The following is a 22,069-nucleotide window of genomic DNA, read 5'->3' as shown; positions in this document are numbered from 1 at the left end:
AGTTACATCTACATAGCCTAGCAATTTGGAAAATCCAAAATAGCTTATTGTATGCGCACGTTCAATTATGTTGCTTTCTAAGCTAACATAACTCTTTCCTCATGCAATTTACTGAGACTACCTTGGAAATTAAAAGCAGACTTGTGAATGTTAGGTGGCAAAATAAGGTCTAGCCTGACTGTAAACTGTTAAAATTTAGTTAAATACAAGGAATGCATTTCCCATGCAAAAATTTCGGTAACTTAATTACTCTGACCAAAATTACTAGTTTTGTTGCTTAAAGAAACTATGGAAGAATTATCGCTGGTTTTAGTCGTGCAAAGACTTTCCTCAGTTTGAGGATAAAGATTATCACCCTACTAGAAAATTTGTATGATGAGCCGGAGAAATCCAGAGAAAGTTTGCCTTATATTCTATCGTAGGTTATTATAAGTATTATGTTGGCGTGGCGTAGTATTATTATAGTTTGATATTACAGTTATTGGCACATTTCTTAGGGCATTGAAAGCAAAATTTCCAGTAGGAGATTATCATACCCACATCAGGATCAACTATTGAGGAATACATCATAATTTCTTTCTATTAATACCTCATAACTCCTTCCCATTCAGACCTTCAAGTGGGAGTGCAAAAGTTTAAGAGATCTCTGAAAACATATTTGTATCTATACCAATTTAAAATAGTGCCCTGCAATTCTGAGACTTAATTTTACTTTTTTGTCTTTTATTGCAAAGTAAGCGTTAAAAGATTGAGATTTAAAAAAGTTGCAAAGTGAATTTTATAGATGTAATGTATACAATTCCAATCGAAGGAATTTGAGGAAAAGTTATTGTTGTTTTAAAATTCTTAGGCTAGGCTAGGCTAGGTTTTTTTTATCACAAAATAAAAACCGAATTACAAGCTATGCAAAGTGACAGCCATGGTATGACAGTAATACTGTATATGTTTCTTTCAGACACCCTAACTTTTTTATGAATGATATCTACATTTATGAATTATGATTTGTATTAATTAATTGCTTACTTATTTCATTGCAGTTTAGGTTAATATTCATTAATTTGCAAATATGTTTGGTCCCCGCTTTAATGAACAGAAGCTGAAAGTCAATCTGGGTCTTGTTGTGACTCGTTTGAAATTAATTGAAAAGAAGAAAACCGACCAGGCCATGAGAGCTCGACCGGAAATTGCTGAATATGTGAAAAATGCAAAAGTTGATCGCGCAAGAGTTCGCGTAGAACACATCATTCGTGAAGACTACTTAGTGGAAGCAATGGAATTGGTGGAAATGTATGCTGATCTTCTATCTGGAAGAGTAGGATTGATGAAACAGTCAAAAGTATTGGATGAAAGTCTTAAAACTCCTATATCCACTTTAATTTGGGCCACACCAAGGTTGCAGCAATATTGTCAGGAACTGAAAGTGGTCCATGATCTTATCGGAGCATACTATGGTAAAAAGTATGTGGAGGCTTGCCGATCTAACCAGGTTGGTACTGTTTGTGAAAGAGTTATTAACAAGCTTGATTTATCTCCTCCAAAGAAGATCCTTGTAGAAAGCTACTTAGTTGAGATCTGCAAGACAGCAGATGTAGACTTCACACCTGATCCTCGTGTTATGGAAGAGGAACTTCGTCAGGATGCTGTTAATGTGGATACAGATTTTATGGATTTCAACAAAGACTTGCCAACCGGCCCACCAGGAGGCCCTGGAGGTTCATTTGGTGGAGGCAGCAGCGGTGGTGGTGGAGGAGGAGGTCAGATTCCTTCATTTAGCTATGCTGCTGCAGCGTCAGCTCCTACAGCAGCTGAAAATGTCTACGAAGTTGCAGTTGGGCCAGGGCCAAGTAATAATTTGCCACCATATTCCCCTGCTGACCCTAATCCAGTTGTTACTGGACAAGGATCTTTTAACCAGCCACAAAAACAGCCTCCAACATTACCTTTAACTCCTCCTGCTGGTTCTCCTGGAAAAGTTGACTTGTCTAAAGATCCGTCAGGAGTGTCTCCCAAACTTCCAAGTTACAACGAATCCTTATCTCCTGCCTCAAGCATTCATCCTCCAGTAGCAGCTCCAAGGAGTTCCTCACCTGGACTTCCGAATCTTCCTTCTGTTCCTACTAGCTTTCCGGGGAGCAGTATTCCACCTGGCCCAAGTAATCAATCAAATGCATCCAGTGATGATATTGATTTCGATGATCTCTCCAGGCGCTTTGAGAATTTAAGGAAGAAAACATAAAGATGTTATGCGTGGTTAGTTACAAATTGTTACGTTTGTATGAATTTTTTATGCAGTTTACATCGTGGTTTGGTATCATGCCAGCTGCAAAGGACTCAATGTGACTTTATTTTCTGAGCTATGTTGTCTTCAATGCTGATGGTTGTGTTTCATTACAGCTAGCATACATGTGTTGGATGCTCATGAATTTGCATAATGTTTTGATGGTCTCTTGAATTGCTATAATTCTTCTTGCGTTGTCTTCTCTCACCAAATGCAACATCAGTGCAACTGACGCAATCTTGGGAAAAATTCATCAAAAGCCAGAAAATATTCAAGGCATCATTCAATTTTATGTACTGGCAGGGACATTGTATCTGGCAAAGCGTGGTTCTGGCATATATATAAATGTGTTTGTAGTTTTTCTATACACCTGTGCTAATTGTATAATATATCCATATATATTTGTGCACTTGATACTTAAGATTATGTAATTTGCCTTGGGATATTATAGCAGTGAGGTATGCTTTCTCATGAATTGTAAAGACTAAGGCTACAGTATTGAAGTATAGGTCCTGATATTATGCACAATAAGGCATGAGCTGCTTAAAAACAAGTGATTAGTTACATTAACTATGATGCCGTATAACCAGCATAAAGTTATTCCGTGCATGTTGTGTTAATATTGGGATAAAGTTCATTTTGTTGGCAAAAATTTATATCTGCTATATAAAGACAATTCACACTAAAAAATTTATTTGTAGCTTTCAATACATGAATATTTCTTGCAATTATGCGGAAAATGATCATGTGCAAAATATATTGCTTCTGCATTTTGACACTTTTGTGATGGCTTTATTGATTTTTTTCATATTTCTTGCGGTAATATTCTATAATGTGTGGCAATGCAGCAATACATATTAATGTAAAAAATTATACCTAATTAGATTGTAGAACTTACAAAAATTTTCACTGGCTTTTTTCTGTTTTTTTTTAACTTTTATGGTACGGTACTACAGTACAATTATTATATAATAAATAATCAATATTATATAATATATAATTGTAATCTCATTTTATGCCCAAAAGAATTTATTCCAATGCTTGCTGACCAGATATCGGCCAATACAAAGCTTCATTGGTGTCTGTCCCTACCATATATACAAACTTTACGCCTACAGAGTCTTATACAGAAGTTGCTGTAGATTTGTCTCATTAAATCCAGCGCTGAAGCAATTATATATCGATTCTGGCAAATAAGCGGAGCTATTGAAGGCAGCTAAGTGTCATAATCAGTTCCTGAAGTGTTTCATTGGCTTGCTGGAACTAAGTTGTTGATTATTATGTCGAATTGTTCCTATGTTTACTGAAACATATTATAGTTACATTTTTTAATTTGGAACCCCACCGATACCTTACTGTACTTTACCGTTGAATGGTTTTAGGTGGTATGGGTGTTCTTCCTTTAAGAAAATCCAACACAGGGTCAAGCATCAAAGATTAAAAATACGTATGTAAATATGTCAGGGTTTGCATTGAGGTGGTGGAGCTGAACCTCGTATTATTAATCTACTTATTTAATTATTATTTATCAAATTACTGATATTTGAAAGCGTTATACAGATCTCAGCTAATGGTAATTTACGCCAGTTTTCTTTTTTGAACGCTTTCAGTCATCGTATTGATACAATAATGAAAACATAACGTTTTGGCCCAAAGACTGCAAGTTTGAAGATTAAAAAGATTTTACAGTGTTGTAACGACTCCAGTCATTCACTTGGCCGAAGTATAAAATGAATAGAGTCGTGCTATGATGATTGTGCCGACTAGAAAGACAACTTCAGGTAAATTTACAACTCTCTTAAATTGTCAAAATACTAATTTGTAGACAGACACACTGTTATAGCAGGCAATTTAATGCAAGGCGAAGTGTAACCTCAGAATAGTTTTTGAATTAAACGACTTGATTTGAAATTGACTCATGCCACAATTTAACCCTTAAACAGTTATTACGGACCTGGGAGGCCCGGTGAGAGAGAAAATTGTTCTAACTTTTATCTTTTTTGGTTTTTAGAGCTGTTGCTCCAGAAATGCCTGAAATAGTGTCGTTTGCAAAACTTAAAGCTGGAGTGTAAGGATTAATAAGTCCAAAAAAATTTTGTAGGCTAAAAACAAAAGTACACCTCAAATTGCAATTTAGGGCCTCGTAGGCCCGGTTGTAGTTTAGAGTAAACTTTAGAATTATAATCAATGTAAGTTACATTGCATTTGTATAGTGGATCTCAATAAGATGAGTTCTTTTTAGGTGCACTCAATAACAACCAAAATATGTCATATGTGTGCATAGTTAGGTGTCGCCGCTGCTAGCCGGGTTAGCGAGATGTTTGGAAAGTCTGCGGTTAGGGTTGTGTTTGTCAAACATTCATTCATTCACATTCCTGTTGCTACATCCGTGCATTATAGGCAACTTTGGCCTAAAATCATTTTCTCAAAACGAATACAGCCGATGTAATGAATTGAGATACGATTGACTTACTTTTTCATATTATGTCACTATTGGGCCTGAGAGGCCTGTGATTGCTGTTTGTGTTACAGAACAGTGATTACAGTTTATGGGTTAAACTATCTCGATTCACAACTAAAAATGCCTTAATTACCACCCTGGATTTTTATGTCACGTTCTGGATGAAAAATCTTATTTGACAGTGGGTCCGAAATGTTAATCTATTACTTTAAAGCTATCTCTAGACCTATTTACGTTCTGGTTTTACAAAAAATATCCGTGTTATGCCTAAACCTCTGTATAATGATTTAAAACTTTTAGAAAATAAGACACTTTTCATAAAAACATTATTTTGCTTCATCATTTCACTTGCCTGACGCAATTTTTTGTACTATTTTTGTTTTTTATTTGTGTAAATCCACGTACCAGAGAAAATGCTATCTTCAACGAGCAGCAATGTCATTACATCTTCCAAAAATTATCGTTAGTGTGCATTTTCGGGCTCATCAACATCGCCCTACATTAGTGTTATGATCACCATAGACTGGGCTCCTGCCCGAGATAGGGTTTGTTTTATGGTGAGTTTTCTTTTTCCATCCACTGATGTTCAGCACTGAAAAAATTTTCAATCATATGTTGGTTGAACACACACCTGCTGGTCTACTTAATATCGCTTTTTAGCTTATGTTTTGTATATTTAACTAATTATGGGTTTAGTGGCCGTGCTAATTGTTACCAGTAATTATTACCTTAATAATTTTTGACCCCGCTTTAAGCCTTTTCTGATTTGGCACTTTATCCCGCTCATTGTCGCTTACTAGTGGCAAATGGCTTGATCTTTTCGTCTCCACCGCGCTTTTAACGAAAAATAAAATGGTTGATTGATTAAATTAATCCAACAGAATAGCAAGCAAAGCTTTAACATCAAAACATTTAAAGTTTTTAAATGGGAGTGCGAAACAGTGCATCGTTTGAAATTAAATTAAAATATTAAATAAATACAATTAAAAATACAGTCAGGCCTGGTTTATCCGAACCCTGGCATAATGACTTTTCCGCTATCCAGCACAAAACTGCAAGGAACGCATTGTAAGAGTAAGATGTTAATGGTACTAACAACCATTACGCACAATTCAGAACTAGAAAAAGGGAGTGTTTCTTCAGAATCATAAACTACTATTATAAAGATTAATTAAAGACTAGACCTACTATAAAGTAAATACTTTAGTAGTAATCTGTGGTTCCACAAAGTTTGCTGGCCAATCCAAAATCGGGTCTTTAGTATACAAGTGCACGAGTAGATGACTTCACAATGAGTATAGCTGAGGTCTAGTATTCAAAGGCATCCTGTGGTTGTGCACTTGCATACTAGACTCCCAAAATCATTCAAGCATAATCGTTTTCTTTTTCGCTGTCTGAATGGTAAGTAAAAGGCTCTACCTATAATACTGTAGCCTTTGGGCGTATTACTTATATAGGACAAGTTTTTGCAGGCTACGTAACCTACTTGTCTAATTTCAATCTTTGTTTTATGCCCACTCACTGAACAATTGTTTTTTAATACATTTTTTCGCCCCTTACTCTGGTCAAATAGTCAATAGGCTACATATAGCAGCCTTAATTTTAATCCCCTGCTCTTTCTGCTTCCACACTTTCCAATCTTTCTCTGGCCACGCACCGCCTGTATACCAGGTTTTAGAGAGACTTGTTTGACAGCACAGCTCACAGGCGGTAGCCTACAGCCGGATTGCAGAGTATGGTTGTTTTAAGCAAGGTCTTGGGTGCGCCATACAACCACAAATGCTCAGACGCAATGAAAGTGTTCAATTACATAGTAGTGTACACAGTTTGACTTATTCGATCTTTAAATCAATTGAAAATTTAGTGCATAGAAGTTCTTCAAAGTCATTAAGTACAAAACAACGCACCTTGAGTGCGGCACTGAAGCTCAAAGAAAGTAGTATTGAGGGCGCCTATGCCAAACTCTGCAGTCTGGGCCTACAGGCCCTACACTATTGGTGGCGGCAGACTGGTATTTCACAACAGGCAATTTCTATTAAAAGGGAAAATCCCAATATATACCATTAAACTAACAGCTGAACACCCCAAGTTTATTGCAATGTTAAAATTGTATATGTGTAAAATTTTATAATTTAAAGTCTTTTATATTTGTCAATACATTGGAAGACTAAAATGCATAGAAATACTGGTGGTTATGGGTATTACGGTAGTGGTAGTGGTGCAAAGCCAGTGCAGGCGCCACTACCTGCTGGCTGGGAGGCAAAGTACGACCCACAAAGCCGAAAATGGTTTTATATCAACCATGCCACAAAAATGACACAGTGGGATGACCCTCGGTTAGGTTTACAGGTAAGTAAAATGTCTGAAATTTGTGTTCAATAATTTTTTGCTGGAGTTTTAAGTAAATCGATCAAAAAGTAGGCTGAATTTCTTGACTGAATATATATATCCGAGTGTGAATAATTAACGATAACGCTACGACTTACATTTACAGTTGAATATAACCTACAAAATATGGAAGCTGTGTCTTAAATAGTTTTGGTTATTGGTTTAATCCTTACATTCTATGAAAAAAAAATTAAAAAATTCTGTTGTGTATATGCCAGCAAACTCCTACATCATCAACTAAATTTATTCAGTCATCACCAGCTGTAAAACGAGCTCCTGAAACAACAAGCTTCATTGATGCAGACCCAGCTAAAATAAAGACAATTAAATCAAAGTACAACATTAATGATGAGCTCGTTAGGTACGATTTTTTCCTTTTTGTTTTGTTTAATTTTTTCATTTGTTCAACTATAAGTGTTTATATATAATTGTTCTTTCACCAGTTGGCCTCTAGTTTTACTCCGTAGCCTAACATGTCATTCATTCATAAAATGATAGCATATATCTACCTAATGTCATTGTACTCGTGTACGGTATGTAATGCAATATTACAGTATATTAGTATTTATTTCAAGCCATGTTACTGTAGTGTATATTATATAGTTAATAATATAATCTTTCTTCAGGTCGCTTTTGCGAACACATAATAACAAAGTGGACAGGGTTGAATCTTCTTTAAAAGAAATGGGATACAAGCTGGTATGCATGAATTCTAATATCGAGATCATAAAATGATCAAATTGCTATATAGGCATATATCTTAGCATTTTTTGAGATTTCTGTTGTGGTAAAAACATTGCCGTAATCGTATGATGTGTTTGCAGAAAGTAGAGCCAAGTCCTAATATGGTTTCCCTATTAAAAATTCAGTACCCAACGGCAGCTGAATTCACAATAAGGTTGGTTGATAATGCTGCACTGCAGTTTGTCATTTTGAATAGTGAATCATAATAATCCGTAAAATAAACTCCTGGCATGTTTGAGTGTAACAATCATTTGTGTCATGTCAAAGTAAAATATTGAATGCTAAAAATGTGCAGAGATCAACTTATTCAGACCAACAACAATGTCCAGGCTGCTCGCTTGAACTTACAAGCATTAGGTTATAAACGAGGTGATGGATCATCCAAAAGCAGTGCCACAACTTCTAATGTACCAAAAACTACTCCGGTCAAGAAAACAACCCCACAGAAAGTTAAACAAAAGAAAACGGCCTCACAAATTTCTGAGGAAAAAAGAAAAGCTAAAAGTCCATAACTTGTTTCGTTGTGTATTATTTAAACATTAATGTTCTGAATCGCTAATTGTATTATTTTGTTAACTGTCTTACTGTAAATTGCAACATTTTTTTCTAGTTACTCTAAAGAAGGCATTCCCAAATGTGGATGATACCACTCTAGACTTGTGTTTAAGTGTATCTGACAACAACGTTGAATTGGCCAAAGGTATCAAAAACGCTTTTGTAGTGGTAGCAGACATTTTTAACAGCAGCATGCTGAGTTGTCACTTACGTGTTCCTCACATTCATCTCATCAGGAATTTTGAAGAAAAAGCAAGAAGATGATAAAAAGAAGAAAACTACTGCCCGGCTAAGCAGAGAAGTGAGCACTCCATCTCCATCTAAACCTACAGAAGTCTCCACTGCAAGCTTCGAGTTAGTATCTACAGCATGTTGCATTATTTATTTCACACATAAATTAATTATTTTTGAAAAGCTTTAAATGGCAAACCAATTGCTCACCTCAGGCCATTCAGTTACTTGTTTCAAGGGTAAGCAGAGTAGAAAATAACCCATTCTGTATATTTTTATATGTTTTTATTTTTTATCTTAGACCTGTCGTGTTTGGAGATGAGCCTTCCACGTCAGTAGTAAGTAAATTTATAACATTAGCAAATTATTCTTGCTGATGATGTAATAACGATGTCTGTAATTGTAACATCATAATATCTAATTATTGTTTAATAACTGATAATCAATATTAAATAATAATTAGTACTGAAATATTTTATTAAACAATGTTAAAACCAATAATAACCTATACTGTACTTAGGAAGTGATTCCCAGCAAAGCATATGCTTTTATACTTAAGAGAAGATATCCAGACGCCTTTGGATATGAAATCAAGTGAGTTATGACCTACCATGTGAGAAATATCCCAAGTAAGTTTTTTGTCAAATGAAATTCAACGGTCGTCATGTGCTCCATGTTTTTTCCAGCGATCAGCTTCTGGCCACAAAAAATGACTTGGAAAAAGCAAGTGAAGCCATGGAACGCTTGGGGTATAAAAAAGAAGAGAAAACGAAACCCTCACCATCTCATACATCAACTTCCACCATCAATCTTAAAGCAACTGCTCAAACCCGTCTAAAAACGCAGTACCAGAAAGTCAAAACAACAAAAACTGTCAAGTACGTTGTTATTTAAATCCACTGCGATATGTTTGCAGACTGCAGTGTTAAATGCCCGACATCGGACTTGTTTATTTAAAACATATGGCACATAGAATTGTTCAGTATGGCAATATGCACATTTTTATACTAATTTGCTTTTGTTCTTGCAAATGAAGGGTGTTGAATAATGCATACAAGTCCGCTTTACGCATGGAACCTGTTGGCCCTAACACAGGTTTGTGCAAAGGGCCCGACCCAACTATGCTACTACAGACATACGTGGAAAAACTTGGTCCAAACAGAGCAAATAGGATGGGTCCACAGGTAGAGTAGTTAATTGACATATTATTTATTCTTTATAACATTGTAAACTGAAACATGCATAAAATTTTGTTAAAGCTGAACCATAGTTATGCCACTTAATTTCATATCTGTGTTGTAGCACTATCCATTTCCTAATATGTTACAAAATGTGTGTATTTTAGAGAAGTAACAGAGGCGGACCCCAACGAGAAAATCATTCCGGTCCAGCTCAGATAGCTGTCGGACCTTCAGGCTATGCGAACATGATCTGATGCCTTAAATGCTTTTAACAGCTTGTTATTCTTTCATTAACATAAATTTGTAATCTAAAGGTGTGCATCACGCAGTTACTAATAGCTAATGTGTTAATAACGTTTTTATTATTGTTTTTGCGGTATTTACTTTAGGTTTATGTGTTTTGCTTTTCACATTTTATCTAGTAGTTCATTTTATGATCTCGTTCCAGTTATATTGCATGTCTCAATGGCAAGAGTAAGTGTTGTATCTTAATCGTTACTAACATGTGTTGTAGTTGTTTGTTTTGTTGCAACTGCAGGTAGTTTTGTAGGCATCGTGTAGGTCTTTCTCAGATACAAATACCTAAATTGTATTGCTCGTATTTCTTCATTTGTATTTTACAGTTACTTATTATTGCTTGGTGAAATCACATGTTTTATATATTGCATTGCGATTGGTGTTAAAACGATTAGTAGACTGAAATAAGTTGTCTATTTTCATTTACCCGATTTTGCATTTTAAGAAACCTTTTTCAATCAGCTTAATTATTGCAATTTATTATTTTATTACAATATCAAGATGACATCATCATAGGCTAGTTGTTGATGTTACCAAGATTTGCCAGCTTTTCAATGAACCTTGGTAAACTCATTTTCAGCAATGTGGTTAAAGTGTGTTAATGTGGTTAAAGCTATCGTGTTTACTCTATGTGTTCATTAGTCAGAATCATTTGATTTTACAACAATACCTATCATTAATATCGGATACTGTGCTACCCATTACAGTTGCTTCTTAATATATCTCTAAAATCAATGCGTTGTCTTCTGCAATTCATCTGGGATTTGCCAGCGGGAATTGCGTGTATTGGACTGACTCATTAAGGTTAGCCCAAAGTTCTTATGATTTTAGTTCTTTTTTTCTTTTTCTGAATTGGGCGTACAATTAAACCCTAGGCCGGTAATTGCCAATCCAACTGAACAGTAAGAAGGTACAAAGCTTTTCTTAAGCAGTGGGGTGCAAAGAAGGACGTATTGGACGACATTCTGATACACGTTTTGCTTACGTGCTTAGCGTAATATTTTTTCTACAGTAAAAGATTACAGTTGACCAAAAAAAGGTTTAACCGTAAAAATACACTATTTATGGTCTTCTCACTTTTGTATGCCAACAAATTTCCCAAATGCAAAGCTGCAAACTGGAATCAGGAAAGCTTCTGGAGTTAGTCGTGTCGTTCTACCTAGAGTTACTAAGTAACCAATTTCACTTTTTCAGCAAATTACTGAAATTATTTCGATTCACGGCGCCATGTATTGTAATTAGGTTCGCCTTTCCCTCTCGTTGCCCTTACTTCATTATTAGATTGGCCTGGAAATACACCCACAGTTTATTGTTAGTTACTGCATCGCCATAGTTGTTAAAATCATCAGTGGGCAATTGGCCATGTTATTGTCAAGCTCGATGATATTAGACGCTCGCCTGTCTTTCGTGAACGTATTCACTATTCATCGCATGTTACTTGTTGTTGTAACATCCAAATACAAGATTGAACATCTCAGCAATTGACGGAGTGGGCAGCCGAGCAGGAAAGATTAGCACTATGCGGTACGAAAAACCTAATGTCGAACCAAGCAAACTTGTCAGAAGCCATGTACATCGTTAAATGTTTGTTTCAATGGGAAATAACAAAGCTCTACACTCTAAATCGCTTGTTTCAAGTTTTGTGATAAAAAGAATTTTTAGTGTTACTAAAACTACTGTTTGCTTTTGTCTCTGGATCCTTAACAAACGTTTTTGATTTTCTTCCTTTGCTGTATAATAACCAGACATATCCGCCTATGTTGTGAAATTATCGACGCGTGACGAATGAACCGTGTCACGTCGACGTTGTTGTCGCTGAATGGTTAAGCGGTGCGTGTGCCTGACGATAACATTGTAATCGAGCCTGGATTAGCCTAGCCCTAAACATTTAATGCGGTGACAGCAAAGTGAACTGCTATTACAGTAATTACACTTTTAAGTGCAGTTATAGACAGACTTTAACCAAAAGCGCTCCAGTCAAACTCAAAGCTTGCCGAGGGTTATTGAAATTTAGTCAATGGTGAAAAATAAACTTGTCTTGTCCAGAAGTGCACGACCAGATGATGTCATAATTTGAGTAGCTGAGATCTAGTATGCAAAGGCATCCTGTGGTTGTGCACTAGAATCAAATTAAGAATACAATAGAAATTATAACCTTCAGACCTTGTCGATATGTAAGCCTAGCATCAGTTAAAATACTTTTCAATCAATCTCATTATAGGGATAATTAATGAAAAATGTAACGATACTAGGCTAGCACACACATGCACGTCGGAATGAGATATATCAGCCTGTACGTTTGAACTTTTACATGTTCAGGCCTATTTATAATAAACAAATCAAGCAAAGTTCTGAAGTTGTTAAGACGCATTTGAAACGATTATAGGCCTATAGCCTTGGCCTAATACAATAAATTAACAACAATTTGAGGCTTCATTGCACACCATTACACCATGTTTTTTGTCTTTGCACACATAATGTGTAATCAAAAGCTCCCATTAGTTTCCTGTTATGCTCATTAATACGGCCTTAACCTTTGTCTGTTTTTATACCATTGCAGTTGCAGATACACCATAGGTTTATTGCTATACTTTCAAATTTCAAATGTATTGAAATGATTAATGTAAGTAAGGAGCGCTGGCTTAAAAATAGTTTTCGAAGAATGATCTCTACGATGAAGGTTCAGTCAATATTGTTTTTGGCAATTTGTGGGGTAATTGGGCTTCTTTTCTCAAGAATATCAGAGTTGAAAGTGCTACAACAGAAGCATATACAGCTTACACAAACAGCCTTAAAGGTATCATCTGATACATTTAACAGTAAAGCTAGCGCATTGCAGGAGAAGCCACGTCTTAAATATTGGTTATCAGCAAACAATGCTGATGGTGCTTATCTCAAACATGTTCGTAATATCTTTGAATTAATTGGTTACGAGAGGTGGGATGGAAAATCTGGAACATGGGATGTGATGTGGTCATACGAATATCCTTTTTCGAGCAAGTTGTCACCATCCGCTTTGAAGCCCCATCAACTGGTTAATCATTTTCCTGGTTCTGGTTACTTAACCAGCAAAGTTTTTCTAGCAACATCAAAGTTTAAGTACATTCCGACAGCTTTTAATTTGCCACAAGAAAAGAACAAGTTTCTTGAATATGCAAATGCGCATCAGGACAAACTGTGGGTTCAGAAAAGCAACCAGCATCGTGGGATAACGATTAAATCGATCAAAGATCTGGATCTTGATGCTTCTGACTCTTTTGTTCAAGAGTTTGTTAAAGATCCGTTTTTAATAGATGGAAAGAAGTTTGACATTGGCTTATACACAATCATAACATCTATTGATCCACTACGTGTTTATGTTTTTGACGGAGATTGGCTGATTCGATTTTGCCCCCAATCTTATCTGCCGCTTGACGTGCATAACCCAAATAAATATGTTGTTGGAGATGACTACACTCCGGTGTGGCAGATGCCATCGTTAAAAGACACATTCACAAAATTGAAGTTTTCCTTTAAAGATACACTGCTGAGTTACTTGAGAAAACAAGGTCATGACGAGGAAAAATTCCGAAAAGAATTGTACGAAGCTGTGGCTGACATGACACTGGAAAAAAGGTCAGATATGCTACGATCATTGTCACGTTACCCATACGGTTCAGATTCATTTTTTGAAATGGTACGTTTTGATTTTGTGGTTGATTCTCAACTGCACATTTACTTGATGGAGGTCAACATGTCTCCCAATCTTTCCAGCGCACATTTTGAAGATAATGCCATCTTGTACGAGCAGGTGGTGTTCAATACACTTAGTTTATCTGGAGTAGTCAGTGCAGCAAAACGCCGCAACACCATCGACCGTTTTCACGCCACAGACAGGGACATTCAGGTGTATGATGACATTTGCCAAGATTGCTCAGATTGTTCCGCAGATCGATGCCAGCTTTGCAACCCCTGTCTGTCAAAATCTACTAAAGAAATGCTCAAATATGCTTATATGGAGCAGCTCAATCGAATGCGCTCTGTAAAAATTTTCCCTAAAGTACTAAACCCTCAGAAAGATGTTATGGATATAGCTGGTTTGTCTGAAAAAGACAAGCTACTGCATTTATGGTACAGGGGCATGTGCAAGAAAGATAGCATGTGGTGTGGGTAGGTTATTACAAATATGTAACACATATGACATTCATTCCTATTTCCATTGCTAATTTGTACACATGTGTTAATTGCACTCATGAGATTAAACCTTTTTGCTTTTATTGTTATGCACAATAATGTTCTTTGACTACCAAGTAAACGAGAAAATATTGCATGCTACTCTATATTCTATTTGTGTTTGTTTTATGCTGTTACTATGAAATATTTCAAATAATCTGCGGTCCTTATCTCATACGCTTAAGCACTTTACCTTTTTCTATATTATATTAGATGATCAGATATTTGTGTTGTCAGTTAATGTAGTAAATAGGGTAAGTGTCTGTTATTCACTATTTCATAAGTGTAGATTTTGTATGCCTCATGCCCTTATACATAAAATGGACATGTTCTGGTTAAAATTCAGTAGATACCGGTTAACAAAACCAAAAGCTTATTACATCGAAATTGCTGGGTCGGAATTTTCCTATACTTTTCCCATCAGAAAAACCTTGATTAATACATCCAGCCGCCACTTTATATATCAACTTTCGGTTTCTCGTGCAGGTCAATTTGTTCTTTACTGTGTAAAAATAATGGTGTATTTTTAGCGGCTATGAGTAAATGGAATTTTGTGATGAAACTATAACCTATTCATTCAAACAGAGTTTGTTGGAACAGCAGTCATTGCAGTTAAAGCAGATGGCTGAAGCAATACAATACAGTTTTCTTATTGATTATCCACTTTATTTATTATTCGTATTGATTTCTTATTCTAATAAATACAGTTTTTACCCCAGGAGGTTGTTTAGTGACATTGTTTAGCATTGGTATTTAAAATTGGTTTCTACAACCTCCGCTTGTTATATCAAAAATCTGTTGGCCCGATGTGAATGTATCAACCAAATTCTACTGTATTAAAAATATTAATATCATTTATTCTGTGCAGAAAACCCTCTTCATGTATTCGTTTTGGTTAAGGCATTTATACTGCCTATTCAGTATTCATATTACTTACAGTACTTATTTTTCATCAATTCACCATTTTATCAAAATTCTAATTAGCGCTCTCTAGCAGACAATGTTGTCGTTTATTAGATCCCATTGTTTTATCTCTGTGCACGCAGCATTTATTTAAACTATTTCCTGCACTTCCTCTTCAATGTGGTTGATTGCACGGCCAACCTGGAGATAATTGATAGTTATTGCCATACTTCAAAATAACCGGCTTCACACAACTGGTTTTCATACAATCATATTTCATTATCATTTATTAAATATAAAAGTATCCTCAGGTCATTGTTGCTAGTAACAAGTTTCTTTTTTCATTTTATTCACTTTGCAGACTGATTTTGAATAAAGACATTTACATTTCAGCTTTGGTTTCAATTTAAGGTTTGGGTGAATGTGCGAAATGAGATTTGTAAAGAAGCGTATAGTAATATCAGCAGCATGTCTGGTTAGTGCTATTTTACCTTTTATAACAATTTATTGTATAATAATAAGATACTGCTATTGTAAAAATGCCTAAAATTTGTTTGAAGAGTCTTTATGGAGTCATGATGTATTGAATTTTTATAATTGTTTTTTCCATTTTCAGATGTTCGCTTTTCACTGCACCTGCGATGTAATTAAGCTGGAGTCTTCTAATATTGACACTATTTTAAGTATGTTGTGGCTTACTTATGTATCATATATATAATAAACATATATATGTAATTGAAATTAACCAGTGCTCAACTTTTATCACAATGTTACTCCCGAACACCGCTCTTGTTAATATGAGGAGTGAGCACAGTAAGTGATTACTTTAGAAAAATGTTTTGCACTTTTTTAATCCAGAAAACAACGAATTAGTTTTTGTGAATTTTTACGCTGACTGGTGTCGCTTCAGTCAGATGTTGACTCCGGTGTTTAAAGACGCATCAGACTTAGTGGCTAAAGAATATCCAACGGCAGGCCAAGTGGTTTTCGGTAGAGTTGACTGTGACAGGGAAAGTAAGTGTATTATTTTCTGATCTATCAAGATCTAACATCTCAAAAGTGTAATTAAATGTTTAAAAAACTTTACCATGACAGTACACAAAGTTAAAAAAGATATTTCTGCTTGTAAAGTCATTTTTATTCGAGCGCAACTAATTTGTTCACAGCTGGCATTGCAAGTCGTTTTCATGTCAACAAATATCCCACCATGAAACTCTTTCGAGCTGGTCAGCTTGTCAAGCGAGAATATCGAGGGAAAAGGTCTGCTGAAAGTTTGAGAGATTTTGTACGAGAACAACTGAGGGATCCTGTACAAGAATTCACATCTTTGGATACAATATACGAGTTACCGGTAAGCCAAGGTTTTCTGTTTTCGCATCACACAGTGCCCTTGAACTAGTATATATGGTATTGATAGAACTACTGTAGCTTTAAATTGAATGTTAGGCAATGCATTTAAAACTTGCAACCTCTAGCGGGTCAAGCGTAACATCATTGGATACTTTACAAGTAAAGAATCACCAGAGTTTGAAACATACAGCAAAGTTGCAAAGATTTTGAAAGACGACTGTTTTTTCTATGCTGGCTTTGGGTAAGTTGCACATCAAATTTTTTTTATCATGCACAGTTTTCACAGAAGATGTGAACAGCTTGCCGTCATTTTATTTTTTTAGTGAAGTATCACAGCCTGAAAGAACTACAGGAGATAATATTATTTTCAAGCCAATCGGAGTAAGTTATTCATTTTTCCTGCACTGTTGCAATGCTGTTCACTCGATGTGCTGGAATAAAATCTTTCTTTGTTTCAGGAATCAAACCCAGAAATGGTTTATCTTGGATCACTCACCAACAAAGATTTGTTGACAGCATGGTCGCAGGATAAATGCGTACCACTGGTGAAATAACTGTTTACTAAAGTTTTTCAGCAAGACAAAGCAATGGCTTGTTTTACAATATGTACTGTAACTTGACTGCTAGGTTCGGGAAATAACGTTTGCTAATGGAGAGGAACTCACTGAAGAAGGTTTGCCGTTTTTAATTTTATTCCACAAGAAAGAGGACACAGAATCTTTGGAAATCTACAAAAAAGAAGTCAGCCGACTTGTCAATTTCAAGAGTAAGGCTTCAATTTTGTGTCAACAGTCTGACTTTATTGACATCAACATGTTCAGTTGGCATACTAGTGATATGAAGGATTATTTGAAGTGTTAGTTATCTCGTCAAAAATTAATACTTTGTTGATAACTTACGTACAAATTGCTGCAGGCAGTGTCAATTTCTTGATGGCTGACTGTGAAACTTTTTCTCACCCCCTGCACCACTTGGGAAAAACAGTAAGAGACTGCCCTCTAGTGGCTATTGATTCCTTCAAACATATGTACATGTTTCCCAACTTTGATGAAATAAGGTAGGTTTCATTTTTTGCACTCCTCTATTTGTCATTTTTACGTAATGGTTTAATTGTTTAATGTTAAAAATGCCCCGATAATCCAGTTGGCTTTTATATATAACAGCAATCCTGGAAAGTTAAAACAATTCATTCTCGATCTTCACTCCGGCAAACTCCATCGAGAATTTCACCACGGACCTGACCCGGCTACGAAGGCCCCTCCTGCTGTTCAGTCTAAAGCACCCCCTGCCCCTTCCAAGGTAAATTAAAGGTTTATTTTCAGATGTGCAATGTTGTTGGTGTCTGTTCCTATGCAAAACCCTTCATATCTTGCTTGCTTACATTAACTTTAGTGGATGTTATGAAGGTGTATCTTTCTCTTGGCGACGCATGGTTATGTTTTTTTTTACAAAAGGCTGCTGGCAAGCCGAGTGCTACAACTGGGCAAGCAAAGCAAGAAGCAAAAAGCGAACAAAGTAAACCGGTGGAAACATCACCGCCAGAGTCGATATTTAAAGCGCTCAAGCCCTCCGAACATAGATACACTGTTATAAGGAATAGAGATGAGCTCTAACAGAACATCAACAATGAGCAAAAAAAAACTTTATATTTATGCAAATTCTGAATATGAAGATAAACATTTTAATACTCGGTGAATGATGACATGAACACAAAAAAAGATTCTTGTTTTTTTAACTGGGTTTTAGTTGAAGCTGTGGCATTTGTCTTTTTTGATAGGAGATTATCAGTTAACCATTGTCACATTGTAACAACGTGTTGCAAGTAAAGTACTACAGTATAGAAAGAACAGTTGAAGATATTTATGTATATGTGCTATGTGTTAGTTTGTTGTAGTCCAATTAGAATGTTTTTGCATAAGTTTTTTAGGACATCGCGTTGATCTGCCTAATGAAACTGCGTGCTGATGTAGAGTCAATAATTATGTTTTTTCCGATCCCGAAAATAAAAATTTGTTCCTTGCCTCAATTGCATCTTGTGCATGCTTGTTTATATGGTTGAAGAGATGCCGCAGTCGAAGTTAGGCTAATGAGGAACTAAACATCACCAAGCATGGATTAATTCATTATTATTTATGCAATAAAAATGACTCGCCTTAATCAAAAAAAATAAAGGCAAACATTGTGTTGTATGTTAAGAACAACGGCTTTGGATTTTTATCATGTTGCTTATAACATCGCTGCAATTACATTCACAGTTAATTGGATATCATGTACCATCACCAAGAGTTACTGATGGTAACAATCGAGCTGAATTAAAGAATGTAAGCTATATACGTTCAATCTCATTACCACATGTGATAACTATAAACATGAAGTTGTGAAACTCGTTCTTACTGCTTGTGCGTGTTTATTGTGGACCTATTCTATTGTATGCAATGTATATTGTATAGAACTGGTGTTTTAAATTGTTTAAATGTTTAGGGTTGATAGGTATAACTTCTGTATCTAATTTTACAACATTTACAGACACCAACTAGAATAACCGAAAAGATCGATGCAAAGAAAATAAATCCAGGCAAACCCTTATCTGAGACAACAAATGCCAAGAAAATGATACTGTCAGAAGTGCCGACCAAGAGTTCAAAGGAAGTAAAATCGACCAGCCAAAAAATGGAAGAGTTACCCAGCTCAACTATCAAGTCTATTTTTGTTCAAATGAAACCGAGTGAACACAGATATACCCTCTTAAACAAGATAAGGGATGAATTATAATACTACTATGTGAGGCAATAGATTTGTATGGAAATAGAGCAAGATCACTTGATATATTACTTAAAGATTGTAAGAGATATTTGGTTTTTGACTGTTTTATTCTATTCTTTGTCTCGACAGTTCAAAAAATACTGCGTTCAAACACTTGTACCTTGGTGCCATCGAACTTGCCATATGTCACATATTTAGAATCACTAACTCAAGATTTACTGATCACTCAGTACACCTGATTAAGGAAGCTGATGCTTGCAAAAGCTTGTGTAGAGGAATTGAAAGTTAACCCAACCGTGCTATCCTATATCCTGGTATTTTAATTTACTATAAGCTTAAACAGCACTCAACATTTATTGAAATAGATTTGTTAGGAACCACATTTTGGTACCAACTAACGTTTAACAATAATTTTCGTACATAGGCCTATTTGTAAATTAAATGTATTTTTTTATATCTGAGGGTAATAAGTAATTTACACCAATAACTTCCATTAAACCACAAAACATTAACTTCTCTGGATCCAAAGAAACTATAACAAAACATCCACCAAAATTAGAAAGTTGACGTTAAATTGGGTCTAATGAAACGTTTTATAGAATCATGAAGAATATTTAGTAGTGGATATGGCAAATATTGCATTGGCTAAAAGGATAAAATCTAGATCTTAATGTGGACTTTTTTGATATGTCTGCTGAGTTATAGGCTACAACAAACAATAAAACAGTTGATACTGGGTTTAACGGTGGCTCCTTCATTTCACCAAATTATTTTTGGGCAAAATTTTCTAATTAAACCGACAATTATAAATTAAATAATTTTGCGGTTCATCTACTTTTATTTAAAATACTACAAAATAGTTTCATCAATCAAAAGATACTTTTCCTTTTTGTAAATATTTTGTTATTCCAAATATATTTCTTACATCTATCACATTTTTCATTAAAATATTTGCATTACTTTTACAAAAAAAAGTTTGGTCGTGGAAAATATTTTAATAGCAATAGGAACCGCTAAAAATAATATTTTGTAACATCCCATATTTTGTGAAATATATTTTCACATCGCCAAAAATTTCATTGCCTCAACAAATATATTTCGAATATATTTTCGAAGTACGGTAAATCTTCGGCTTGCCTAAATTCTTTTTCATTGAAAAAGTATTTCAAAGAAACCGAAAATTGCATTTTAAAGGCCTAAAACAATTTTGCGGTTCATCTATTTTTTTACAAAACAACAAAATATTTTCATTGTTCAAACAATAGTTTTGCCTACTGCAATACATTTTCTTAAACCGTTGGTCGTTGAAAATATTTTGATGGCACTACGAACCGTTACAAATAATATATTGTAACATCCCAAAACATATTTTCACATCGCGAAACATCTTACTGCATTGGGCAAAACAAAAACATGCTTCGCTTTCTCGAACTATATTTACGAAGGGTATTTGGGTATTTCATTATGGTGAACTTTGAGTTACTTAAGTGCACGTCGTGGTAGGTCATAGGAAAATGAAGAAGGAAATGTAATGTAAGTCGCTTGGAGGAAAATCCAATCCATTTTTCCCATGGTTCAAGTATGTGCAAAAGTGCACGAATGGATACATTACCTATGATATAAAGTTTATGACTTTATGAGTCTTCAAGGCCTTGTCGTATTTGTCCGTCCAATTTATGGAAATTATTGTCATTTCGGCTACTGTTATATTTGCCACCCCGGCGCCAGCACATTATTTGTCCCCGGCATTGAAGACGAAAAATAAAATGAAAGCCTATAGGCTGTGTCTGATTCATGATTGTATTAAATGCATTTATTTGCCTACCAGCTGGCAGCCACAATATCAGATGCTCCTTTTTTTGTGCTGGAATGCTTCGTTGTGCAAGCACTGCATAGTGATGCTTTCGTAGTTTTTATCCGCAAAAGCAAAAACAGATCATGTCCGGAGTTTATAGAGAAACTAGACGAAGTTTTAAGGCTAAAAGAAACATATGTGAAAATGGCAAAACCCATCACGTATGCTGACAAAGTTAAAAGACAATGGAACAAAGACCTCGCCATAGACTACAGCAATCACCGGGAGGTAACATTTCAAATGCTCAAAGAAAGTCTACTCATTGCTGAGAGAAACTGCGATACCGTTAAGTATTATCGAGGGCATTATCCAGAAACCAGGAAATATTATCAACATCACTTTAGACAGTAAGAAGAACGCTATACGGATTGCAGACATACTTGAAATGAGGCCGGAAGTGAAGCATGCGACTGCTCACGGCGACGACAGAACGAACCTTACAATACGATGGGTGCCTATCGACTATCCCCAAAAACACCTTGACAAAATTTTTGCAAAGTTCGGTATCCGAGGCCCAGCCCAGCTAGGTTTTGACAAACACGGCATAAAAGATGGTAGAAGAATATATAAAGTAACAAAAGGACAGATGAAGGACCATCAACTACCATCGTACTTATACTTGAGAAAGATGGGATGTGCCGTGAGCTACGACGGCCAAATCCAAACCTGCTCTCTCTGCACGGAACAAGGACATAAGTACAGAGAATGCTCTTATCGATCAAAGTCAGACACCGACAATCCAGATGTAAAAGAATCTCCTGCAAGTACCACAGAGCAATCGGACCTAGACGAGAAAGAATTAACACATCCTACCAAAGAGAGTTACAAAGCGACAACGAACTCTGCCGAAA

At 35.6% G+C, this 22,069-nt stretch overlaps 3 protein-coding genes across 7 annotated transcripts; all 3 read left to right on the top strand.

Annotated features, from left to right (window-relative positions):
- The first annotated feature begins 1,017 nt into the window (after positions 1–1,017).
- On the top strand, positions 1,018–3,054 carry LOC143469462 (IST1 homolog). 2 transcript variants are annotated; one of them, XM_076967155.1, is made up of 2 exons: positions 1,018–2,250; positions 2,399–3,054. In XM_076967155.1, exon 1 carries the CDS (start codon positions 1,067–1,069, stop codon positions 2,234–2,236), a length of 1,170 nt encoding a protein of 389 aa, XP_076823270.1. In that variant the 5' UTR covers positions 1,018–1,066; the 3' UTR covers positions 2,237–2,250; positions 2,399–3,054. The 2 variants fall into 2 exon arrangements, with proteins under 2 accessions (XP_076823270.1, XP_076823271.1); XM_076967156.1 differs by having other exon boundaries at positions 2,395–3,054.
- Positions 3,055–6,680: 3,626 nt separating this feature from the next.
- LOC143468328 (uncharacterized) lies at positions 6,681–10,870 on the top strand. 2 transcript variants are annotated; one of them, XM_076965471.1, is made up of 12 exons: positions 6,681–7,088; positions 7,379–7,488; positions 7,754–7,826; positions 7,952–8,025; positions 8,167–8,375; positions 8,482–8,571; positions 8,663–8,780; positions 8,959–8,995; positions 9,178–9,251; positions 9,344–9,535; positions 9,694–9,841; positions 10,003–10,870. In XM_076965471.1, the coding sequence occupies exons 1-12, from the start codon at positions 6,912–6,914 to the stop codon at positions 10,090–10,092; spliced, it is 1,392 nt and encodes a 463-aa protein (XP_076821586.1). In that variant the 5' UTR covers positions 6,681–6,911; the 3' UTR covers positions 10,093–10,870. The 2 variants fall into 2 exon arrangements, with proteins under 2 accessions (XP_076821586.1, XP_076821585.1); XM_076965470.1 differs by having other exon boundaries at positions 6,869–7,088; positions 7,346–7,488.
- A 1,799-nt stretch (positions 10,871–12,669) lies between these two features.
- Positions 12,670–21,154, top strand: LOC143468327 (endoplasmic reticulum resident protein 44-like). 3 transcript variants are annotated; one of them, XM_076965467.1, is made up of 12 exons: positions 14,291–15,725; positions 15,867–15,933; positions 16,109–16,264; positions 16,417–16,601; positions 16,726–16,841; positions 16,924–16,981; positions 17,059–17,145; positions 17,228–17,366; positions 17,516–17,657; positions 17,764–17,899; positions 18,856–18,921; positions 19,127–21,154. In XM_076965467.1, the coding sequence occupies exons 1-12, from the start codon at positions 15,672–15,674 to the stop codon at positions 19,370–19,372; spliced, it is 1,452 nt and encodes a 483-aa protein (XP_076821582.1). In that variant the 5' UTR covers positions 14,291–15,671; the 3' UTR covers positions 19,373–21,154. The 3 variants fall into 3 exon arrangements, 2 of the variants coding, with proteins under 2 accessions (XP_076821582.1, XP_076821584.1); XM_076965469.1 differs by lacking the exons at positions 18,856–18,921; positions 19,127–21,154 and adding an exon at positions 18,055–18,626; XR_013118990.1 differs by lacking the exons at positions 16,109–16,264; positions 16,417–16,601; positions 16,726–16,841; ... (5 more) ...; positions 18,856–18,921; positions 19,127–21,154 and having other exon boundaries at positions 12,670–15,725.
- The last annotated feature ends 915 nt before the right edge of the window (positions 21,155–22,069 follow it).

This window comes from Clavelina lepadiformis, chromosome 8 (assembly GCF_947623445.1).
Source record: "Clavelina lepadiformis chromosome 8, kaClaLepa1.1, whole genome shotgun sequence".
In the NCBI taxonomy this organism is placed as follows: Eukaryota; Metazoa; Chordata; class Ascidiacea; order Aplousobranchia; family Clavelinidae; genus Clavelina; species Clavelina lepadiformis.
This window is presented reverse-complemented; position numbering and strand designations above follow the sequence as displayed.